A 25,608-nucleotide genomic window follows, 5' to 3' on the forward strand; every position below is an offset into this window, starting at 1 on the left:
GCGCTATAAAAATACTCAGGAGCGTGACAACCCAAGAACAGGCTACCTTCCCCTTATGATAACTGAGTCGTATCCTACAGGTCTCACCAGCAACCCCACCAAGTGTGCAGAGAACCCATTCTCCAGTTTCTTTTATTCTCTAGCTGTTTTGTCTCATTCATATAACTGTGGTTTATCTTCTGTTCCTTTTCTTCTTCATCTGATTTAATGCTCTCCTTCAAGCAGTCCTCCTGAGGGGAATCATTCATAAAAAGTGAGGTCACGGATAACCAACCATTCATCCACCAGGGAAGGAAACACTCGTTTATGGGGCCCTATTCTGGGCCAGCCCTGCAGCGGTCCCTTTCGCTACACTGTCCCCCAGAATTCCTTAGAGCCCCACAGATGGTCTCACTTGTCCCCATTGCAAGGCAACTGTTGCTAATAGGGTTAAAATTACTAAAATCTGAGCCCAGTTCCTGTAGACTCCAGGAATCACTGCCTCAGGAACACTTCAAGGCAATGGGCAAATTTGGTCTCCCTCAGGTAGGCAGATAAAACCTCATCTGAGGACTCAACAAAACACACTGCTTGATCTCCTTAAAGCATGCTTTTTCCTGCCTCACTTTGTAATTGAATAAGCTCATTGATGCCATAGATCATGTCACCACCATGTGCTCTGAACCATGGAATGTTTTTTATTTTTCAATTACAGTTCAGGTGTACAGCATAGCAGTTAGACAATTATACTGGGTCGTGCAAAAGTAGGTTTACAGTTCATACAGAAAATAATAATACAAGAACAAACCGTGTTTCATGTACTCTCAACTGTAAACCTACCTTTGCCCCACCCTTTATAATTTAACAAGTGATTTCCCCTGGATAATTCAAGTACCTATTCAAATACAATATTACTATGTTCCCTATGCTGTATACTTTACATCCCTGTGACTGTTTTGTAACTACAAATTTGTACTTCTTAATCCCTTCACCTTTTCACCCAGCCCCCAAACCCATTCCATTGGCAACCATTAGTTTGTTCTCTGCATCTATGAATCTGTTTCTGTTTATTTTGTTCATTAGATTCCACATATAAGTGAAATCATACAGTATTTTTCTTTCTTGGTCTTGTTTCATTTAATATAATACCCTCTAGATCCATCCCTGTTTTCACACATGGAAAGATTTCATTCTTTTTTATGGCCAAATAATATTCCATTGTATATATGTACCACCACTTCTTTATCCACTTGTCCATTCTTGGGTTGCTTCAATATCTTCGCTGTTGTAGATAATGCTGCAATAAACATAGGGGAGCATATATGTTTTCAAATTAGGGTTTTTTTAGATACATACCCAGAAGAGGAATTGCTGGGTCATAGGGTAGTTCTATTTTTAATTTTTTGAGGATCCTACACTTTGTTTTCCATAGTGGCCTGCACCAATCTGCATTTCCACCAGCAGTGCACAAGGTTTCCCTTTTCACCACATCCTCGCCAACACTTGTTAATTCATTGATGATAGCCATTCTGACATTGTGGTTTTAATTTGCATTTCTCTGATGGTTAGTTACACTGAGCATCTTTTCATATGTCTACTGGCCATGTGTATGTCCTCTTTCGAGAAGTGTCTGTTAAGGTCCTCTGCTTATTTTTTTTTTAATTGGATTTTTTTTTGGTGTTGAGTTGTATGAGTTCTTTATAAATGTTGAATATTAACTCCTTAGATGTATCATTGGTGAATATCTTCTTTCATTCAGTAGGTTTTTTCATTTTGTTGATGGTTTCCTTTGCTGTGCAAAAACTTTTTAGTTTGATGTAGTCCCATTTGTTTATTATTTTATTTCAGTTGCCCAGGAAGATATACCAGAAAAGAATATTGCTAAGAGAAATATCATAGAGTTTACTGCCTATGTTTTCTTCAAGGAGTTTTATGGTTTTTGAGTCATACATTTAAGTCTTGAATTCATTTTGAATTTATTCTTGTGTATGGTGTAAGTTGGTGGTACAGTTTTTTTTTTTTTGCATATATCTGTCAAATTTTCCTAACACCATTTATTGAATAGACACCATTATATGCTCTTGCCTCCTTTGTCGTATTTTGATTGACCATACAGGAGAGGGTTTATTTCTGGGCTTTCTATTCTGTTTCATTGATCTATGTGTTTGTTTCTTATGCCAGTACCATGCTGTTTTGATTACTATAGACTTGTAGTATAGTTTGATAACAGGTAGTATGATACTTTTGTTCTTCTTTCTCAAGACTGCTGTGGCTATTCAGAGTCTTTTGTGGTTCCATATAAATTTTTGGATTATTCTAGTTGTGTGAAAAATGCCATTGGTATTTTGATAAGGATTACATTGAATCTATAGATTGCTTTGGGTAGTGTGGACATTTTAACAATGTCAGTTCTTCCTATCTGCATAGTATATGCTTCCATTTATTCATATCTTCAATTTCTTTCTTCAGTGTCCTATACTTTTCCAGGTACAGGTCTTTTAACTCCTTGGTTAAATTTATCCCTAGATGTTTTGTTTCTGATGCAGTTGTAAATGGAATTGTTTTCTTAATGTCTGTCTTTGATAGTTTATTATTGGTGAATAAAAATGCAACTGATTTCTGAATATTTGGCATCCTGCTACTTAACTCAATTTATCTATCAATTCTAGTAGTTTTTTGATGGAATCTTTAGGGTTCTCTATATTATAATAGTTTAATGTCACCTGCAAATAATGAGTTTTACTTCTTCCTTTCCAATTTGGATGTGTTGTATTTCTTTTTCTTGTCTGATTGCTATAGCTAGGACTTCCAGTATAAGTGGTGAAAGTGGACATCCTGTTTTGTTCCTGATCTTAAAGAAAATGCTTTTAGCTCTTCTCCATTGAGTATGATGTTAGCTATAGGTTTGTTATATATGGCCTTTATTATGTTGAGGTATGTTCCCTCTATTCCCAGTTTGCTGAGAGTGTTTATCATGAATGGATGCTGGATTTTGTCAAATGCTCTTTCTGCATCTACTGATATGATCATATGATTTTTATCCTTCATTTTGTTTCATGGAATGGTTTTAATTTTTATTCTACATCTTATTTTGTTGAAAATGAATAAATATGTTTACATACTTGCTCAAAAGTTCAGTCCTTTTGAAAGGTAGAAAATGAAGTAGAAGAACATTGTCTTTGGTGCTCAGACTCCATCTGACAGCCTGTGCTCCATGCAAACTTTGCTACTATGAGAGGAGCCCAGACACTGGGAAGGCAGCAGTCTCCAGGGCACTCCTCTTGGCTCCAAACAGCTCTCTTATGATAGCAGGGTGATCTGGTGACAAAATCACAGTAAGATACCAAGGACGCAGGAGTTAACCCTTGTCCAGTAGTATTTGCATTTTTAGGGGAAGAGGCTAATTAACTTAGAGAAAGGGACTCTCAGATGACCCAGGCAGTGGAGCCCTCTACCAGCATCTCTGCCGCTCCAAGGTGACCCATCCTCTGCTTGAGCTTACCTCCCTGCCCTCATGGGAAGGGGAAGGGGGGAGGCCATCTCTTTCAGATAACAGGGAGGATAGGAAGGGGTGCAGTGGGCAAGGCTTCTCTGCACATTGCCAGTGACATGGTTAGGTGCTTAGTCATTCGAAGACTAGGTGCTGGTGTGACCTTTATCCCACTTTGCTTCCCCGGCCTGGGCCTCTGCCACCCTGGCTACTGGGGCTGTGCCGGGCTGAGGTGGCAGCCCTTCTCCCACGATGCGGCTTGCAAAAACTGCCACTGTGTCATTGTGCTGTTATTTTTCTTATAAATGTAGAAGGAAATTGAACTACTTCTTGAATCTATGGTTTTATCATAAGTGAACAAATAAAAGACCTAAAATGCCATTTTAAACACTGGAAAGGGCACATTTCTTTGTGGAGATGAAGAATGTTTAACACCTGGCCAGTTTTCCCCATCTCTCTCATCTTCCTGGCTTGGGAAGGAACTAGAGCTTGTGACTCCTGCAGAGGCTGAAGGAGATTCTTTCAGAAGCTCCAAGTAGGTGTGTTTTTGTTTTGTTTTTGGATGCTTAAGCCAAGAAGAAAGGATGTGCATTTTCCTGCTAGTTCCTTCGCCCTGAAATCTGGCCAACTGTAGAGTGACAAATCCTTTCATCAGATAGTTCATTACTGAAGGATCACTGTATATGTTAACAGTGGGGATTTCGGGATGCTGAGCTGTGTGGGTCATTCTTTCCTTTCTTGCTCATGTATTTTCTGCACAAACATGTAATAGTAGTAAAATAAGGGGAAAAGGGTATTTGAAAAATTCAAGTAACCAAATTATATAGCTTTTATTTTTGTGGAAACTCTAGACAAAAATCATTATATAGGTATTTAGAAAAGAACTTCAGAGGCAGACTTTTGAGGGGCATTTTTTATTATAAATTTAATATGATTGATTAATGAAAAATCACAATGAAGTACCGAGAAAATGTCTGTAAATATAAAAATTTTAGCAGCATTTCCATAGTTTCAGGCTCTAACATTAGTCATACTTCCTCCCACTATCAAAAAAAAAAAAAATCCAATGGGACTACAGTAGAGCATCAGGATGTTCAGCTTAGTGAAGGCCTCAAGGGAATTCTCAAATCCAGTGTATAGTCTGATATTTCAACCCCCCCCCCTCCTGAATTTCCAGAATGTCAGAGTACTTGCCTCAATGTGTGAGACAAGAATTCCTTCCTTCTGGCTGCAGGGGAGAATAGGAGTGAAAATTAAAACTGGATTTGACATGTAGTGCTTGAGTACACATCCTGTGTACATTCTCTACACTGACGATAATGAAAGGGCCACTGCAGGGCTGACCAATATCTGGCATGTGGTGGCAGTGGTGGGGGTGGGTGGGATGCGGAAGCGGGAGTGGGACGAGCACAGGATTGGGGCTGGTGCCTCACTGCGCACACTGCTCTGGGCAGGCCAGAGCACAGCGGTCTTGCCACATCCCAGGTTAATGGTAGGGTTATAAGGAGGGGAGACAAACAATATGAAAATATAATACTGGCAAACTATTCCCCTGCTTCTTTGGTACTTTCCAAAAATTCTCTGATCAAAAAAGCTAGGAAGCGCACACCATTAAAAAATTACAGTTTTAAGTATTTACAGAAGCAATTATGATATATTACATAATCAATACACAGTATATGAACAAACTCTTCAGTGAAAGCACTTGGGAACTCCTGTTCCAGTATTATTCAATAGCACTCTGACATTCGTACACCTTCCCAAATTTGTATCACACATCCTGTATCTCAGCTATCTTACAGTATATTAAATGGGAAAAACAGCATTTTCCAATCTACATTTTCCTTTTAAAAGGTTTTCAAAATTTGCCACTGAAATCACTATGTACAAAGATTTGCTGAATATTGAATCTAGGCAATTATCTCCACTCCCGTTTTGAATATATTTGAAATAATGCTACCTATTCTATGTATACAATATATATTTACTATATAAGTAACTGCACCACGTTATATCACCACAATACCAGCTTAATGCACTTATTATGTACAGTAGTTAAGTTAGCTCTGGAAGATGACTCTACCACCTAGGTGAACAGTGTGGTTTGGAACCATCTGAAGGTGCATGGAGAGGCTGGTTGGGAGACAGCCGGTGCATGGGCAGGATGCATGTACGTGTGTGAAATGTGGGCACACACCTCCCATGCATCCCCATGCCAGACTCTCCCTTGTTTGCTGGTTGGAAGAAGAGAAATCACACATATGGAAGGATCCCGTACATGAGGAGAGCCATGACAGCAGCACTGAACAGTCCAGCCACAGGGACAGTCACAAACCACGCCAGAAAGATGTTCCGGAAGAGGTGCCAGTCCACGGCCTTCCGGGAGCGGATCCAGCCCACAGCCACCACAGAGCCCACCTGTAGGAGCAGAAACATTTTCAAGTTAAAGGAAGCCCACAAATTCAACCAATGTAAACTGGCTAATCTCAAATAAATTATAAGATTACCAATTCTCTCCCCTAAATTTGCTAAAAGCTTCTAAAACAGTTTAGATTTTAGGTGTAATTGTGTTAGGATTATTCAATATACAGATCTGATGCAATTTTCCACCTATATATTCTGCTCTATTTGAGTGGAACTTTTAGCCAATTAAATGTTTCCTATGCTTCTGTACCTTATAAACTATGAATGCCCCTGTTTTAAATACTCCCCATGTAGGATATTGCTTACTATAGTATGTGAACCTTCTTTAATTACATAATGAAATGGCAATGATGTATCCTTCTCTTAGAGTAACAGCATCATAAAATGTTGGAGCTGGAGAAGACCTTTGAATATGTGACCACATAGCTTATGTTCCAGAGGATCAAATAGCCCCTGGAGGGTTCAGGGGCACCAGTAGATAATGTAGATCACAGCAGACTGAGGACTAGAACTCAGGCCTCTTGACGTTAAACTGTTTTTCTCCATGATCTCAAACTCCTTGCAGTCCTTGCACTTCAGCTAATTTTAAAAAATAAAATGGAGCATAAATGTTATTGGATCTAAACTGTCAATCAGGCCTCACAGAGGCATGACAGAGATACTTGAAAATGAGATCAATACTGATACAAATATTTTTCTAAATACTCGCAGTTCATTTTATGATCTGTTGAAAATCTAAAAAGGAAAAAAAAGACACTAAGTACCCTAAAAATCCTGAGAAAGTACATTCCCTTTACTATCTCATGCCTCGCTCAGGCCCTGGGGAAGCTCAGGGAGTATATAACAGGGTGCCCTTAAAGATCTCCATAAAATAGGCTTGTCTCTGCTGACCCTCAAATACTTCAAAACTGGCAGTGGCCAGTGACATTCAAATAACAAAAAATAAAATCTAGCACTTTAAATTGTATATGGAAGCAACCAGAATGCCAAAAACAGCCGCATCTTTAAAGGCAGTTAATGTGACATTTTGTCAACTCAAGCCATCAAATCCACAAACACTAGCTTCTGAGATTAAATTCTTGTTATTGACCCTCTCCCCAGAGCATCCCTCTCCAGGCACCTCAGTAAGGACTCACTGAAGTTTCTATCTTATCTATGCCCTCTTCCTTTCTTACATTTTTTTAAGCGTAAAGGTAATAATATTAGAGCAAGTTTATGTAATAGGAGGGACGAGCAATTACTGAGAATGCAACTACTGTCATATTTATACATTCCTTTCTAGTACATTAACATCATAATGTACTAATGTAACATCTTCCCATAGTACTCACAGCCTTTACGATAATCATGTAAAATGGTACATGCTTTAGGTGGATGCGCCTCAATTTATTTAACCATTTCCAGTTTGCTCCCAATTTTTCCCTATTAGAAATAGTTTCATGATTAACACATTCACTCATATAACTTATATTTAGGCTTTAAAAAAATAATATTCTCTGAAATGGATTATTTGTCCAACAGGGCATTTTAGAAACACCTTGAAATAATCTGAAACTTAGAGAAAAGCTCAAAGGACTCCCACCATCCTTACTAAATAATTCACCAATTTTTAACATTTTGCCACAATCTATAAAGAAATATTTCATACCATTAAAATATCCTGCTCATCAACTTCCCTCTCCTCCCCCCTCTGCTAAAGTTTTAGCAATCCGATCTTTATTATGATGGTTGCAAAATGGTGATTTACCAACAGCTTCCCACGCATCAAATGGAATGTTACTTTGAGGAAGGCCTCTTTGTCTCCTAATGCATCTAGGACCTCAATACGCACTGCCAAATAGTTTTATAAATATACAAGGTCGCCCATAATCTGTGAACTTCAGCACTCCACAACAATCCTGTAAATTGTTCTTTTTTGCTAACCAATCAACAAAAATGTGCTACTGTTGTTATAATTTGCATATCTTTAATTATGACTAAGGCTGAACTTTTTATTTGTCCAGTTTTACTTCCTCTAGTTTTTACATACAAAAAAATGGTCTTTTCATGTATTTTGCCCTTTTACATATTGGAATCTAAATGTGTCCCTTATTTATTTATGTGTGGTCTTTATTGAATAACAACTGTGATATTTAATGCAAATATTTTCCCAACCCAGTATTTTGCTTTGTTTCATTTTCAAGTTTCTAACTTCATGCAATAAAATATGCTGCACTTTTCTTCTGTGATTTATCCTTAGCTTGAATATTTGATATTTAATTCTATTTAATTCTAAATTCTCTAAAATCACGTTATATATTATCCTAAATTTTAAAATATTTAAAAATGTTATTTAAGCCATCAGATATATGTTCATATATTTTGAGAGTTGTGGGTCTAATTTTGTTCTTCTAGATTGACAGCCAGCTAACATCCCTTATTGGTTAAATTTTCCCTTCCTCAAACTATATGCTCCTATATAATAGGTTCTCTCTCTCGCCTATCTACTGTTTTTATATAAGTATCTAAGTTTTTCCTGTTATTGTGGTAAAATATACATAACATAAAATTTATCACTTTAACCATTTTTAAGTTGTACAATTTAGTGGCATAAAGTATATTCACATTGTTTTGCAACCATTCTCACCATCATCTCCAGAGCTTTTTCATCTTCCCAAACTCCATCCCCATTAACTCAATTCCTTATCCCCTTACCTCCATCTATTTTTTCCTCTTATTTCCTTATAATATACTTTCTATCTGGCAAGGTCAGTCCCTCCTTGTCATTGTTTTTGTCTGTTTTTTATGTTCTTGCTAATTTAACTTACCAAATTAACTTTAGATTCACTTTGTAAAGTTGTAAGAAAAATTTGGTTGGGGTTGTATTTGAGGAGAACTGACATCTTTACAAAACCTAGTTTTCCCATCCACTAACACAGTGTCTCACACACAGGTATTTCCTGTGTTCTAACTTCCCTCTTAGGAAGCTGAGTGTGTTTCCAGCATAAGGCCACCATCAGGCACTAACAGCAATTGAATTACTGAGAAGTAGGGGAACCAGAGAGCAAGAATTAGAAAATTAAATTAGAAATTATAATCCTAAATTTTAAAATCAGTAGTGCTTCCTATAAGCTGTCCCAAATCCAAAGGCTAGTTAAGTAATCATCTATGTCATCAACAGAGATGAACAATGTGGGGAATTCCCAAAAAAGAAGAATCCCAAGCCCCCCGAATATGAGTTAAAACAATTGGATACCACCACTCTGAATTCCTATTACAGAGCCCACAAAGGCCTGTCTGTATTAAATACTGGTACGCTGAGAGGGAAACAGGAATAAATGAAACCTACCCAGATAAATTGAAAAGCTCATTTTACACAATAGTTTCCTTTTTTTCCTGCCAAGTTCCTAACTTTTGCCCACCACCTTCTAATGGAGGTGACGCTAAGCAAAACACCAAAAAAGTAGATGGGAGACGATGCAGAGAGTAGAAAAAATCCAACAGGGTCAGATTATTCCGGGAAACCCGACGGGATTGTTAGGGTTTTATGTGGGTATCGACACCCTTTGAATGTTCCCAGGCTCACAGCTTCGCTCACAGAGGGCCTCATTCTTACTCCACCCCACGTCTCTCATATTTCATCCCATACTTGCCATTTGGGGACCGTTGCAAGCAAAAGAAAACGTGATGTAACAGAACAAGTATAATGCGGGGATGGCAACTGTGAACTCTTCTTGGCACTCCTACTATGGCCCTTGATGAGTGTCTCTGTCTCCTGCGAGTTCTTGAGAGCCAGGACTCTGGCCTTCAGCTATTGCAATAACTAGCTCTGGGCTTTGTCCAGAAGTCCATGATCAATGACACTGGACAAACTGACTAGATTCCAAGTTGAGCTCTGCCTCAAGTCTATTTGATGGATGACATCCACTGTGGTCCCATGTTAAGGAGACTTGTTTTAACACAAGTGCCAACAAGCTATTCTAACACTAATCAACAGCTCTAAGGAAACAATACCTATCATAAAATTTGTCTAGCTATTTTAGGGTAATGCTAACACACACATTTATTCACTAATGTCCTGTACAAACTGGATATAAATCCCTTAGTAGTGCCTCCTTATTATAGTATAAATATAAATATTGGGGAAATAGCATTTAAAGTTGACCATATAAGAATGTAGTTTTTATAGGCATTTTATACTTTTCATCTATTTCATACGTTGTATTATAGAATTTAGTGTTAAATTAGCAAGATTAGTAGTTTCAGCCATAACACTTCACTCTATGCATCAGTATAGGTTAGCTTACAAATACAGTTTGGTAAAAAACAATAATAACCTAGAAAAAACAAACTTGTGTTGTTTTTTCCAGAGAATCTTTAACCTGGTGTGAAAAAGTTGGCCTTCACTAGGCTTGCTCAAGTGCAGGGTTAATCATTAAAAAGAGGGTAATGCTTATTTTCAAGCAGCCCCAAAAGACTATTTATACCTACAGAAAAGTTTAAACCCTACTTCCTTGGGAAGGAATGAATATATTTAACATCATTTCCTCTAGGCTCCCACACACCACAGTGAGTTGAAGCTGAGCTGGAGTAAGGGGGAAGATGATCGCCTTTCATCCCATACAGTATTGTCTGACATATTTCAGTGAACATGGGCTCTCTTGTAATTTTTAAATAACCAAAATTAGAAAAATAACAATGGTAGGAGAACGGCAGGAGCGCACCACCTTCCTTTTCCTGCCTGCCTTCTTTGGACTTGAGAGGCATGTGCATGGAGGGCTGGGGAGCAGGACTCTGGGCCCCACTGCGCAGGTTGGACCTCAGCAGGCCACTCGCCAGTTGTGTCATCACACTGGACAAGTGAGGTAACCTTTCTACGTGTCAGTGTCCTCATTGGTAAAACTGGGTAGCATTGGCACTACTCTACCCTCAGAAGGTTTGGCGGAGGGTTAAGTCAGTTATTCAGTGCACTTAAAACAGTGCCCAGCAGAGAGCGCCTGCCCCACGCCCCTTACTTGTGGTTGGTGACCAGGATTATGATGATTATGATTACGATTAGAAGGTCCAGAGCATGAGGTGAAGGTCTGAATGCTTCTATCGCATGTTAAATGTATGACCTTGGGAAAGTGACTTAACTCTGGAAGCCTCGGTTTCCTTATCTGTAGATTGGGCATACCAGTAGCAATTTCGAAGGGCTGCTGTGGGGATTAAATGACGTACTTTGTACATACAGGGGTAGGCAAAAGTAGGTTTACAGTTGTATGTGCAACAGAGTTTATTGTTGTATTATTTATTTAGTAATTACTGTATGATTTGTTTATATTACTTGTCTTAGTAGTAGTAGTAGTTATTCTTTTGCATCTTTACGATTTATCTTTTAGGTAATGATGGCTGATAATTTAACCTACTTTTGCCCACCCCTGTTTAGAGCACTAAACACAGTGCCTGGCACTCTGTATATACTCAGTAAGTGGAAGTAATTTTTACAATGAAAGTGTGTAGAAATTGAAGTTATTTTATATTCTGTAGCAAAAAAAAAAAAAGAAGAAACAAGAAAACACAAACCCTCTCCCATAAGGCTGATTCTCCATGTAGGGCTCTAGTTTTGTCAGCTGGCCCACTAAAAAAGAGTCCCATGAACACTGCCTGGCCTTAATAGTTGAAGCACCACGCCATTCACATTTGTTCATAAACACAATGGTTGGAGTTTTTAAATTGTGTGTAAATGTAGAACAGTACCTCACACACAGCAGGTACAAATCCATTTTTCTTGAATGATACAAGCAAATAAACCTAGGAAAAATCTGGAGGTGACTTTTGCTTTGTAGAAGTTAGGGACTATTTTTGTTTACAGGGGGCCCATTAAAGCTGTTCTAGAATTTTCCAGACCTGGGTTATCAGGCCTGGGTTCTAGTCCTGGCTTCACCCTGAGTGACCTCAGATAACTCCCCAAAACTCACGGAGCCCATCTCCTCTTCATGACTCTTTAAGGCTCCTTACAGCTCCAACATCCCACCCCTATAGCAAGGAATTTCCTCTCGCACAGCCCTGAGTTTTAAAGCATTGGCAGCGAGCAATATTAAGCACGACCCCTCATCTGGAATTTCTAAGGAAATGCAGTCACTTTGACCATCATAGAAGGAAAAAGAACTGAAACAACTATGTCTTACAATTCCATTGAGATGACTTCTGCTTATCTCTAGTTCCACTGTCAACTCCCAGTCCCCTGCAATGGGTTAGAACTGAGTGGCCTGTCCCCTTTGAGCCTACAAATATGGTTAGCGCACACATGACTTCAATGCAAAATCCACCGTGGAAACGAGAGAGAAACAGGACAGATGGAAAGTGTGAAGCACACATCGAAGGAGAAAAGCTCTTGCCAGGCATGCATTGAAAAGCAGTCTGCACTACCACAGGTGTCACACTGCTGAGCAGGAGAGGTCGAGAGAGACAGTCTGAGAAAAGCAAACGCCCCACATCCAACAATGCTAGAGTGCACCCAGCAAGCCCTGAAGACTTTTTTCACAAACAACAATATATAAAGGACAACCAGCTTTTCTCAGATCCCAGCAGCCTGAAGAAAGGGGGTGCTGGCGGGGGCCTACCTTGCAGTGAGTGGTGCTGACAGGAAGCCCCACATTGGAGGCGATCACCACTGTGAACGCTGAGGCCAGTTCAATGGTGAAGCCGCTGTGGGAGGGAGAGAGGAGACACATCACAGGCGCTCTTTGTATCCGCCTCACTGACACCCCAGGGGCGCCAAAGTCTCACCAGAACATTCTTTGAATCGACTGTGGACTCCTGACTGGGCCAGATGACATTAATAGAGCTAGAAACTGCTGTACAATGGCAACGATTCACACTAAGGCTCCGCGTTACACTGTTTACAGCCCCAAACAGTCTTGTTTTTCTGGTGTTTTGAAAACCCACACCCTGTAGTAACTGGGTCAGAAATTCCTGCTGTGTAAAAAAATGACCACTTAGTCATTTCTAAAGTGGAGCACGAAAAGCTATATACTTTCATTTTTAAAATGTGTACTTATGAGGTAGTCAAAGAGGGGGGAAAAGGGGTACGTCGTAAAACTTTCAACAATAAAGATAAATTTTTAAAATGTGTACTTATTACCAAAAAAGTGTATTTTTCTCAAGATCATTAATTTTTCTTGAAGTCATTCTTATAAAAGAATCATTAAAATTAATTTCAAGAGGGAAAAGATTTCTTACAATAGGTAGTTCCAAATTTTAGTTGTATCTTTCTAAAGTTCTCCTGTGAGTTTGTTATTTAACCCCTACTCCAGCTAAAGGTTAGCGAAAAGGACAACAGGACTACAGAGAAAACCCGGAGTCTCCGGACCCCACCACCTCAGAGGGCTGAGGTTGGCAGGGGGACAGGACACAAAGTAACCTCAGAAGGGCGGCAGGTGAGAGCTGCTTGCGTCCACTAGGTGGAGCTGGTGTGGTGGAGAATTGGGGGAAAAGCAGGCCCTGGACCATGGGTGTGGTTTGCAGCCCCTCATCTCAGTGCCACTGGGGATGGGGCCTCAAGAGCGCCTGCGGGAGGGCGGTGATGGGTGGACAGCAAAGGTAGGGTTTGCTTACCCTCTACGCCCTGCTCACTGCAACTCCCAGCTGCACAGTGTCTGTGCTGAGGGGGTCAGGGGGTCGGGACGCAAAAGCAGCACAAGAGGACTTTCAGACATACCAACTCTGCACAGGCCTCAAAGGGCCAGCCCTGCCAACCAGCCTGTGCCCCTGGCTTACCTGGATGGTGTGATTGGAGTGAGGTCTCTCCCCATGGTCTGGATCACTCGTCTTCCCCACACCCAAAGCCCTGTGCAAATTCCAACTCCTCCATAAAACAGCAGCCAGATGGGAGTAGCTGCTTCTTGGAGGACTGCACCTTGTTCATAAATCAGCCACAAGGCTACCAGGGGACCAATGGCATTGCTGGGAGAATAAAAAACAGATGAATTATGCGAACATTGTACGGACAAACAGCACTGTACACAACCTGCAGTGACTTCTCAGTCTTGAGAATAGCCCTTCTTACTGTATTTATGGCTTGCCTATATATAGTCTAGTGGTGATAAAAATGATTTATTAATTTTTTTGTTGTGGTAAAAAATAAGAGAAAATTTACCATTTTAGCTATTTTTAAGTGCACAGTTCAGTAGTGTTGAGTATATTCACATTGTTGTGAAACAGATCTTCAGAACTTTTTCATCCTGCAAATCTAAAACTCTATAGCTATTAAACAATTATTCCCTTTGCCCCCTGCTCCCAGCCCCTCGTAACCACCATTTCACTTTCTGTCTCTATGAATCTGACTACTCTAGGTACCTCGTATAAGTGGAGTTATACAGTATCTGTCTTCTGAGACTGGCTTATTTCACATAGCATAATGTCCTCGAGATTCATCCACGTTGTAGCATGAGTTAGAATTTCCTTCCTTTTTGAAGGCTGAATAGTCCACTGTATGCATATACCACATCTTCTTTATAAGTTCATCCATTGATGGGTGTTTTGTGTTGCTTCCACCTCTTGGCTATTGTGAATAATGTTGCAGTGAACATGGGTGTACAAATATCTCTTTGAGACTCCTTTCAATTATTTGGGGTAAATAACCAGAAGTAGGATTGCTGGATCATAAGGTAGTTCTATTTTTAATTTTTTCAGGAACCTCCAGACTATTTTCCATAGTGGTTGCACCACTTTGCATTCCACTAACAGTGCACAGGAGTTCCAGTTTCTCCACATCCTTGCCAACACTTGCTATTTTCTGTTTTCTTTTATAGTAGCCATCTTAATAGGCACGTGATTTATTAATTTTTTAGAAGTACTGAAAAATCACAAGAAGTAGACACAAAAACCAAATTATTTTTTCTCTTTTTCCCCTGCCCATTTTCACTGCCAGCACTGCTACTAAGATCAGCTTCAGTTTTGGGCAGCGGTGTCGGGTCCCACACTGTGGGATCACAAACATTGCTAATCACTAGTTCTCACATCCACCCTGCAAACTAGGTATTGTCATTCCCATTTTACTGATGAAGAAACTGACACTAAAGTCCTGCCACTAGCAGGAGGCAAGATTGAGACAGGAGCTCAGGACTCACTCAGGCACTCACGTCATTTCCCCAAAACCTGCTATTATCATTCAGGCCCTTGGCAGCCACACACTGACTTTTTGGGGAGGTGCTACAGCTTCTTTTTTTTTTTAAATTTATAACTAAGACCTCATTCCTTTAGAGCAATTTAAGGTTAACAATGAAACTGAAGGGAAGGTACAGATTTCCCACAAAATCCCTGCCCCCCCCCCCACAGCCTCCCTCATTATCAACATCCCCAAGATAGGAAGAACTGACATCTTGACAATATTGAGTCTTCCTGTCCTTGAACATGAAAAAATCTCTCCTTTTATTTAATTCTTCTTTGACTTCATTAATCAATTTTGTAATTTTCCACATATAGATCTTTATGTATTTTGTTAAGATTTATACCTAAGTATTTCATTTTGGGGGATGCAAATATAAATAGTATTGTATATTTTATTTATTTTTTTCAGGACACAAAGTTTTCTTTACATATATTTTTGAGGGAAGGGATACCAAAGTTCTACTCAATTAAGAGAAACATTTTTTATCAGTACAGAGTTTTTTGTTTTGTTTTGTTTTGTTTTACACTTATGCCATGAATTCATAGCGAATGGGTTCCAGGAGCTCAGGCTCCTTTCCTTTCTCACAAAGTGTGCTTCTCTGGGTGGAGCAGGCTGACCCTTCAGTTGAATCCAACTACCTTTCTCTTTGGCTTCTTTCTTTATCTGATCATTTTCCTTCACACAGTTCAGGAAGCTATCTTGACTCTTAGAGTGCTTAATATGCTTCATACAGACATTATTCTCTTGGCAAGAATCTTGCCCTTGTTTGTTTACAACAATGCCCACTGCATGCTGGGTGACACTGCAGACTCTTCCAGTTTTGCCATGGTAACATTTGTGGGGCATGCCTTTTTGAACAGTGACCATTCTCTTGATGTCTACAGTATCATCCTTCTTGTAGATTCACATGTATGTGGGTGGCCATACAACTCCATGTTTTCTGAAAGGTCTAGAGAACACATCGCAGGTGCCTCTCCTCTTTCTCTCTGAGTTAGTCACTTTGGCAAATTGCTGGAAGATGGCAGTTCAGCTGAAAAGCAGTATTGTGTTTTAAATTTCAAATTCCATCTGTTCATTGTTGGTATGTGTGAAAGCAAATGATTTTTGTATATTAACCTTATATCCTGCAATCTTGCTATATAACTGCTTGTTAGTTCCAGAAGTGTTTGTTGATTCCTTCAAAATTTCTACATAGACAATCATGTCATCTGCGAACAAAGTTTTCTTTCTTCCTTCCCTTTCAGTATACCTTTTATTTCCTTTTCTTGTCCTACTGCATTAGCTAGAACTTCAGGATGGTGTTGAAAAGGAGTGATGACAGGATCCATGCCTTGCTCCTGATCTTAGTGGGAAAGCTATTTCTCATCATTAAATATGAGGTTAGTTTCAGGTTTTTTGGAGATATTCTTTACCAAGTTGAAGAAGTTCCCCTCTATTCCTACTTTACTGAAGTCTTTTTCAAAAAAATCAGAAATAGATGGTAGATTTTGCTAAGTGCTTTTTCTGGATCTATTGATACGATATTGTGATTTTTCTTTTTTTAAAATTTGATGGATTACATGAATTGAATTTTGAATGTTGAACCAGCCTTGCAAACCTGTGATAAATTTCACCTGGTTGTGATATGTAATTATTTTTATACATTGTTGGATTCAGTTTCCTAATACTTTGTTGAAGATTTTTATATCTATGTGCATGAGAGATATTGGTCTGTAGTTTTCTTTTCTTATAATGTCTTTGTCTGGTTTTGGTAATTGGGAAGTACTGGCCTCCTACAATGAGTTAAGAAGTATTCCCTCTACTTCTATCCTCTAAACAAAATCATAGGGAACTGGTATAATATATTTCTTAAATATTGGTAGAATTCATCAGTGAGCCCATCTGGGCCTGTTTCTTTCTGTTTTGGAAGATTATTAATTACTGATTCGATTTCTTTAATAGATACAGGCCTACTCAGATAGTTTGTTTCCTCTTGTGTGAGTTTTGGCAGATTGCTTCGGTCAAGAAATTGGTCCAATTTCATCTAAGTCATCAAATTTGTGGTCATGGAATTGTTGATAGTACTGCTTTATCTTTTTAATGTCTATAGGATCTACAATGATGTCTCTTCTTTCATTTCTGATATTAGTAACTTGTGTTCTCTCTTTTTTTCTCATTTAGCCCACCTAGAAGCTTATCAGCTTTATTGATCTTTTTTAAAAAACACAGCTTTTCATTTCATGGATTTTCTCTGTTGGTTTCCTAATTTCAATTTAATTGACTTCTGATCCAGTTGTTGTAATTTTTCTTCTTCTTACTTTGGATTTGATTTGTTCTTTTTCCCCCCTAGTTTCCTGGGATGAATATTTAGATTATTGATTTCTTTTTGGTTCTTTCCTAATATATTTATTCAATGCTATATATTTCCCTCTATGCGCTGTTTCACTGTATCCCACAAATATTGGTGTATTATTTTCACTTAGTTTAAAATATTTAGAAATTTCTCTTGATGTTTCTTTTTTGATCCATGTGTCATTTACAAGTGTGGTGTATAATCTCCACATATTTGGGGATTTCCCAGTTATCTTTCTTTTATTGATTTCTAGCTTAATTTCATTGTGGTCAGAGAGCAGGCATTGAATTAGTTCTATTTTTTTTTTTAATGTATTTAGGTGCATTTCATGGACCAGAATGAGGCTTATTTTGTTGAATGTTTTATGTGAGCTTGAGAATGTGAATTCTCCTGTTGCTGAAGTCTATAAATGTAAATGATATATAGTTGACTGATGGTGTTGTTGAGTTAAACTTGATTGAGTTCAACTATGCTGAGTTCAAATCCTTACTGATTTTCTGCCTGCTGAATCTGTCCATGTCTGCTCTGTCTGAAATTAATAGTTAGCTACTTCTGCTTTCTTTTGATTAGTGTTAGCGTGATATATTTTCCTCCTTCCATTTACTTTCAACCTGTATGTATCTTCATATTTAAAGTGGGTTTCTTATAGACAACATATAGTTGGGTCTTGTTTTTTGATCCAGTCTGACAATCTGTCTTTTAACTGGTACAGTAGATAGATGTCTGACATTCAAAGTGATTTTGACATAGTTGGATTAATATCTATCATATTTGTTACTCTTTTCTATTTGTTGCCCTTGTTCTTTGTTCTATTTTGTCTTAACCGAGCATTTGATATGATTCTATTTCCTCTCCTTTCTTAGTGTATCCATTATACTTCTTTGTTTAACTGTTTCTACCACTGGATCCCTCTGGAGTCTTTAACTCTCAGACTTGTCCCCACTGAGCCTGTAGGAATTCATCACTACAGTTCAGATTTTCCCACTGGGCACTGGTTCCCACAGCAGCTTCCACTCTTGAGCCTCTCCTCTCTGACTCCCTGTGTTTGACTGTATCTCCAATCTTGGGGGCAGTGGTTTGCTCTGTGTCTTCCTCTCTCTTCTGGATACAAAAAGAGTTGTTGAATTTTCAGTCTGTTCAGTTTTTTACTTGTTTTTAGGATAGAGTGACAACTTCCAAGTTCCTTACACACAGAACTACACACAGGCTTTTAACGGCTTAAGCTCCAGTCTCCTCCTCCCACCCCAGGCTACACTCTAGACAGAGTGTGGGCTGAGAGTCACAAAGAACCCAGGGCTCTCAAGTCTGCTCCTCTCTAGCTGTGCTATCCTGGGCAAGCATCATCACGTTTCTGAGGTTCCGATTCCCCACCTGACCAATACCACTGATGACCTCAAAGAGCCGTTTTGAGAAGAATGAGAATAAGTTACAAATGGTTCGGCACTGAGGCCTCGCCTGACAGAGACTTTTTTTAAAAAAGAACAGAAATGCAGTTTCATGTGGGCAGGCAGTGTATAGAACCCATGGCTGTGAAGTGGAGAGTCATATAACTGGGCAATAAAAATGCAACAACAGGCCCTGGCCAGGTGGCTCCGTTGGTTCGAGCGCTGTCCCCTGCACTGAAAAGTTGCTGGTTTGATCCCCGGTAGAGGCGCGTCCTGGAGGCAACCAGTCGATGTTTCTCTCTCTCTCTCTCTCCCCCCCTTCCTTCCTCTCTAAAATCAATAAACATATCCTGGGGTCAGGATTAAATTTTTTAAAAAAAGCAACAATAGCATCTTTGCCTGATTTGGACAGAAACATTAGCCCTGCATAATAATTATAATAATAGGAATAGTGAAAATGTATAGATACTGATTATGGGAGGAGCACCGTCCTAAGCATGTTATATAAAGCATCTCACTTAATCCTCATGAAAACCCCATGAGGTTGGTACTAGTTTTACTTCCATTTTACAGATTAGGATACTGAGGCTTTCAGAAAATCGAGTGACTTATCACTAGCTACCTAGCTAGTAAAAAAGGAGTAGAGATTCTATATATTCCTACATATTTCCTACATATTCCAGGACTCCATGATCTGCTAACCTTACAGTCTACATTCTCCCTCTGTGGCCTCCTTGCTCTTCCTAGGATACACCAGGCATATTCCTGCCTCAGGCCTTTGCACCTGCTGTTCCCTCTTCTTGAAATGCTCTTCCTGCAGATGCTCACATGGCTGGCTCTCTTCACCCTTTCAGATATCACTTAGTGAGCCTTTCCCTGAGCAGCCTCTCCAACACTGCCATCCCAGCAGCTCCAATCCCCTTTCCAGCTGACTTTTCCCTTTAACATTCATCACTGCCTAGCGCAGTACACGTGCTACTTCATTTCACTGTTTGCTCTCTGTGCCCCACCCCGCCGTGACTGACGGGTTTTTGTCTGTGTTGTTCGCTGCTGTATCCTGGCACCCGGAACAGTGCCTGGCACACGCAAACCCTTGGTCCATACTTGTTGAGTGAATGAATGTCCTCACCTCACATCATTGCCACCGTGTGCAAAGGATCCAAAACAGGCAGTCAGCACTTGCAGGAAATGGAAGAGGAGGTGGACCTCGGACGTGTCTTTCTCTTCCTTTTCTTCTTCCACAGGGTCCTCTCGAGGCCGGCTGGCCTCTGCCAGCTCCGACGCCAGCTTCATTTCCACGCCTCCCTCCTCCGCCTCTATCTCAGCTTCGGCTACTGCATTGCAGTAGCTTGAGTAGCTGTCATAGCGAAGTCTCTTTTTAGAATAGGACACGGTGTCACCCACCAGCTTTTCGCTGTCCTCGGGGGCAGGTGACGAGTCAGCAGCTTTGAAAGTGGAGTGGACGGGCATCCCGCAGATGGCCGCCGTGTAGCAGGTGTAGCTGTTGTTCCGCCGCAGGAACCGGTAGTTGTTCTCGGGGGCGGGCTTGTCGTCGGGGCCCCTGTCCGTGTGGATCCTGTGCAGCAAGTCTTTGTAGAGCCCCGAGTCCTTGTGAACGGTGTGGTACACGTGGCCGTCGCTCCTCGTGTGGCCGTCGAAGCCGAACGTGCCGTTGGAGATGGGTGATTTCGTAGAGCCGTGAGTCATGGAAAGTGCCCTTCCTGAAACGGGTGAGGAAAGAGTCTTATTTTCTAGCCTTTTGCATAGAAATCGTGTCTGGAAGGAAATACTCCCCACCGCGTCAGGATGGTAATCTCTGCAAGGCTGGATTATGGGTGACTTAAATTTTTCCCACAGGCCTTATTTTCTAAATTGACTATAAAGGACACGTAATATGGTTAAAACAAAAAAGGAAACTTGGAAACAAACTACAAAAGGGTAAAACTAATAATATGATATTTGTAAATGTTGTTATTTAAGTTCTCCTAAAAAGTGTCTTCCAGAAATTACTACAGCATCCTCTCCTGTTTCTAGTAACCAATGAAAGGAGAATCCTTATAAGGAACTTACATTAGAAAACTTCATACAGAAGGGGCAAAACCCGCCTCCCTGTGAGACAGATATTCTAGGTGCTCGTTAAAAGGCCAGTCATGACTGTCAAAGGCAGTGTGTCAGATCTGCGGGGCAAAATTAATTTGCTTCCTCTGGGCCAAATCTGAGACCACACCTACAGAGAGCGGGTGCCAGGCCCCCACCCTGCAGGGAGGTGGGCAGCCGCCCCGACAGGCCTGGCAGAGGCTGGGGCTCGCCCACCATTGTCTGTAAACGTTATGGGACAAAAGGACACCGGGAACAGTCTTGATGTTTTCTGAGGTTTCTCTATGGCGGGAGACCGCCTTGGTTCCAATTTTAGCTTCCTCTTTATGTCTGTCACGAGGAAGGCATCCTGATTAAGCTGGGTAAGCCAACCTTGAGCAGTTAGGTAACTGCAACGTGGAAATGCGCCCATGCAGCTGGAAATGTGCGCACGCAGCTGAGTGAGCCGCACAGCAGCACCACGTGCGCACCCTTGGCGCCTCTGATAGACTATAAATAGTTATTGGAAGAAAAGCACAGGGCAAGAGTAATCCTGCTCTGCTGATTGAAGGGCTGGTCTCCTGAGGCCTCTTGAGTCCCTGGGTTTTCTCAAAACCTAAAACTGGGGGACACTTTTGTGCACTGAAACCTAACCACCCACATGCAGGCCCAGCTGCTTACCCTGAGGAACTGCTCCCCGCCACCATCCAAACCCAAGCGCTCCAAATGGGTCTTACCATAGGCAGTCCGGGGGTGGTTGATCACTGATGTGCCTTCTGAGGCCACAGATGTCTCCCCAACCGGCCCCGTGAGAGGGACGGTGCTGTCGTCGTTAGCCTTGACACCCGGGAGCTCTTTAAATACTGGGGACTCCGTTTCCTGAATTTTATTGAGGCTTTCATCAGAGACTCGTGATAAAGCACCTTCTTTTTGTAATTTGCCTAAAGAAAATATAGTCATAGTTGAAAATTTTGGAAGAATTCTTGTTATTGAAAAATAAATACTAAAAATGAATATTTATCTTTATACCTTAGTGCTTATTTTGGAAATGAAACAAAACATTACAGCTAGATAGAGAAAATTAAATAGAGAGTTCAACCGATTATCTGGGACACTTAGGCCAGAAAATTCAGCTATTGAGGAAAAGATGGGGGCGTGGGGCCTGAATTATCTCATCAAAAACCAGCAAAACATAGCGGGTTAGAACTGATTCCCAGGGTCCCTGTACAGGGCTAGCATTCTGTAATTCTTTAACCATCCAGACTGGCCTTCTATTTTCTTAAACCAACCTCAGAATCACTGAAATGTTATCCTTTTTGTCTTCGCAGACATTGTTATAGTTTGTTTGGTTTTCTTTTGTTCAATAAATTATTGGTCTCAGATTTCTCCAGATCACTAAATCTTAAGAAACAAGTAAATCATTTTTCTCAACCCGCCATGCCCCCTCCCCCCAAAACCCAGAGAGGTCCTACTTATTTTTAAAAATCCTTTACTTTCAAAAGAAACAGGGGATTTTTTAAAAGCCGCTTTAAAGCTCACTAGCACTCTTTTTAATCAAATCTGTTATGTGGTGCTATTGACTTAATGATCTTACCCTTGCAGAATTTCCTGAGCAAATTTCTAAGCTCTCACCTCTGCTGAAGACATTCACACATAATCTCTCTCCCTATCATCTCTCTTCTCTCTATCTGCCTAGTCAGACAGAAATAGGTTTTTTAAAACTAAATTTCTTTTACATACTACAGGGGACAAGAAATGTACATACAGATCTATTGACTTCAAGTTGCTTATAATCTAGACGAGAGAAGATAATACTTGTATAATAATTAAAACAAAGATTGTTAACACATGAATCAGGTATTATTTTCTGCATTTTACTAATGAGCAGATTGAGGCACAGAGAGACTGAGTCATTTGCCAAGGTTTCACAGGTAGTAAAATTCAGGCAGTTTAGCTCTACAGTCCAGGCCCTTAACTGCCAATCTATACTTAAAATAACAGAACAGGAAATATAAACTGAAATATCAAAATGTATGACGTTGACAAAAAAAATCTCCTAGGAAGCCAGAATGGGGAGCAATGTCCGTTTCCTGTTGTGACGTTACCGTCTAAGGCCGGAAAGCAAAGCTTTTATGGCCCATTTGACATTTGGGTTCAGCTATTAGGAAAAACCTTTAAAAAATATCAAAGCATTTAAGTCTAGTTTATCACCCCCATGCAGTTAAATCAAACAAGCAGTATGCTTAAGGGGGCACATCTTAAGCTAGTACTCAGTGTGAATGGAGGAGGTGGTATTTATTCTCTGCAGACAGCAGGGAGTGGCTGGCTACCCAGGAAAGGAAGAACCAGAGTCAACATGGATTCACTATTTAGTTTTGAGGTTGCGTGTATTAATACGGATTTTTTTGTTATTAGTTTTTAAATTTACATGCAGTAAATGGTTTCTATGTGTGTACCAAACCGATTCTTATACATGTCTGGGTTTCTGTAACCCTCATTACGATCAGGATGGAGAAGGGGTCCATCACTCCCCAAAGCTCCTTTGCCCAGAGCTAAACCTTGACAACCCCTGATCTTGTCTCTGTCCCTATATTTTTGCCTTTTTCAGGATGTCATATAAATAAAGCCATAAGATATTTAATTTTCTGAAACTGGCTCCTTTTACTTGGCATAGTGCCTTTGAGATTCATCCATGTTCCTATAGGTATCAACAGTCCATTCTTTTGTGTTGCTGAGTAGTATTTCCACATAGGGATGTACCATAGTTTATTCATTCTGTGGATAATCTGGGTTGTGTCTAGTTTTGGATGATCACAAATAAACCTGCTGTAAACATTCAGATCTAGATTTTTGTGTAAATGTAAATTTTCATTTTCAAGGTAAATATCTAGGAGTGGGCAAGTGTATATTTAATCCTGTAAGAAACTACCAAGCCATTTCCTTGAGTGGCTGCACCATAATGTATGAGAGCTCCAGCCCCTCCTCATCCTCATCAGCACTTAGCACTGTCTTTTTCTTTTTAATTAAGCCATTCAAATAGGTATATAATAATATCTCATTGTGATTTCAACTTGCAGTTCCCTGATGGCTAGTGATGTTGAGCACCTTTTCATGGACTTATTTGCCATTCATATATCTTTTTTGGTGAAGTGTCTGTTCAAATGTTTTGCTCATTTTTTTTAACTGAGTTGTTTTCTTAGATTTATGTATTGTGAATGTAACTCCTTTGTCAGGGGATTTGCAAACATTTTCTCCCAGTCTACAGCTTGTCTTTTCATTCTCTTAATAGTGTTTCTCACAGAGCAATAGTTTTTAATTTAATGAAGTACAATTTACCAACTTCTTTTATGAGTCGTGTTTTTGGTGTCATATCTTAAAACTTAATCCACAGTCACACAATATTTCCCTGACCTTTTTCCCTAAGAGTCTTATTGTTTCCTATTTTACATTTAGATCTATGATGCATTTTGAGTTAATTTTTTACAAGGTGTAAGGATTAGGTCAAGGTTCTTTTTTTGGCATATGGCTGCCCAGTTGTCCCAGTACCATTTGTTGAAAGACTATTCTTTCTTCATTGAACTGCCTTTGTACTTTGATGAAAATCAATGTGTTATATTTGTGTATGTCTATTTCTGGACTCTGTTTTGCTCTATTAATCTAGATGTCCATCTGTTCACTAATACCACACTAATAGTTTTATAGTGAGTCTTAAAGTCGAGTAGTATGAATCCTCCAACTTTATTCTTTTTCAAAAATGTTCTGGCTCTTCTAGTTTCATTGCCTTTCATTATAAAATTTAAAAGCAGCTTGTCTAAATCTACAAAATATCCTGCTGGGATTTTTATTTAAATTATGTTAAATCTGTAGATCAATTTGAGAAGAACTGACATCTTTATACTATACTGAGTCTTCCAATTTATGAACATGGTATGTCTTATTTGTTTGGTCTTCTTTGAAATACAGATTTTCAAATTCAGATATATCCATATTGAAATGTGACTGTAAGGTCTACTGTGAGGCCAAAAGTAAATACTTCTTTTCTTTTGAGAATTTGGAGAAAACATGTGGCCTTAAGGTTTGGAATTCAATTATGTTGCTATTATGATAGTGACAGAAAAATAGCTCTTGCAGCTTTCCAAGCAATATTCTTCTTCTTTCTTTAAAAACTGTTTTTACTAAGGCATAATTTACATACAATAAAATTCATACATTTTAAATGTTCAAGTAGATGACCTATGACATGTGAGTATACCCCATAACCACTATCTTATTAAGACAGAATACACTTCCATGTCCCTGCAAAGTTCCTGCCTGCCCCTTTGCAGTCTGTCTCCTGCAACCCTTCCTTTGGCCTCAGCAACCAGCAATTTCTATCTATAGATTAATTTTCCCTGGAATCGTACAGTATGAACTCTTCTGTATCTGGCTTCTTTTCCTTACCATAAGGTCTGTGAAATTTGCCCTGTTGTGCCTATAGTGGTAGGTAGTTCATTCTCTATATCATTCAGCAGTCTTCTAATGTATGACTATACCACAATTTGGTTATCTATTAACCTTTAATGAGCATTCGGGCTGTTTCCAGTTTGGGGCAATTACAACTAAACAATCCATGTACAAGTATTTTCATTAACACACATTTTCACTGCTCTTGGATAAATACCTGAGAGTGGAATTACTGGGCCATATGGTAAGTGTTTACTTTATAGGAAACTGCTAAACTACTAATTTCCAGAGGCTGCACCACATTACATTTCACCATAAATAAAGTTCTTCCACTTCTTCACCGACA

General features: G+C 39.7%; 1 protein-coding gene across 8 annotated transcripts in view; it reads right to left on the reverse strand.

Moving 5' to 3' along the window:
• Window positions 1–4,276: 4,276 nt before the first annotated feature.
• Window positions 4,277–25,608, reverse strand: part of SLC20A2 (solute carrier family 20 member 2) — a 96,184-nt gene continuing 74,852 nt past the window's right edge. For 6 of the 8 annotated variants that reach the window (XM_081129049.1, XM_081129048.1, XM_081129047.1 and 3 more), the window contains 5 exons: window positions 21,557–21,760; window positions 19,873–20,464; window positions 13,634–13,819; window positions 12,478–12,562; window positions 4,278–5,887 (listed from right to left, as the gene is read on the reverse strand). In XM_081129049.1, the coding sequence (XP_080985175.1) occupies window positions 5,723–5,887; window positions 12,478–12,562; window positions 13,634–13,819; window positions 19,873–20,464; window positions 21,557–21,760 (1,232 nt within the window). In that variant the 3' untranslated portion in view covers window positions 4,278–5,722. Of the gene's footprint in view, window positions 5,888–12,477; window positions 12,563–13,633; window positions 13,820–19,872; window positions 20,465–21,556; window positions 21,761–25,608 lie in introns of all 8 variants that reach the window. The other 2 variants (XM_081129045.1, XM_081129044.1) reach the window with 1 other exon arrangement.

The sequence above is a fragment of the Miniopterus schreibersii genome, assembly GCF_964146895.1.
Source record: "Miniopterus schreibersii genome assembly, chromosome: 2".
NCBI classification, from domain to species: Eukaryota; Metazoa; Chordata; class Mammalia; order Chiroptera; family Miniopteridae; genus Miniopterus; species Miniopterus schreibersii.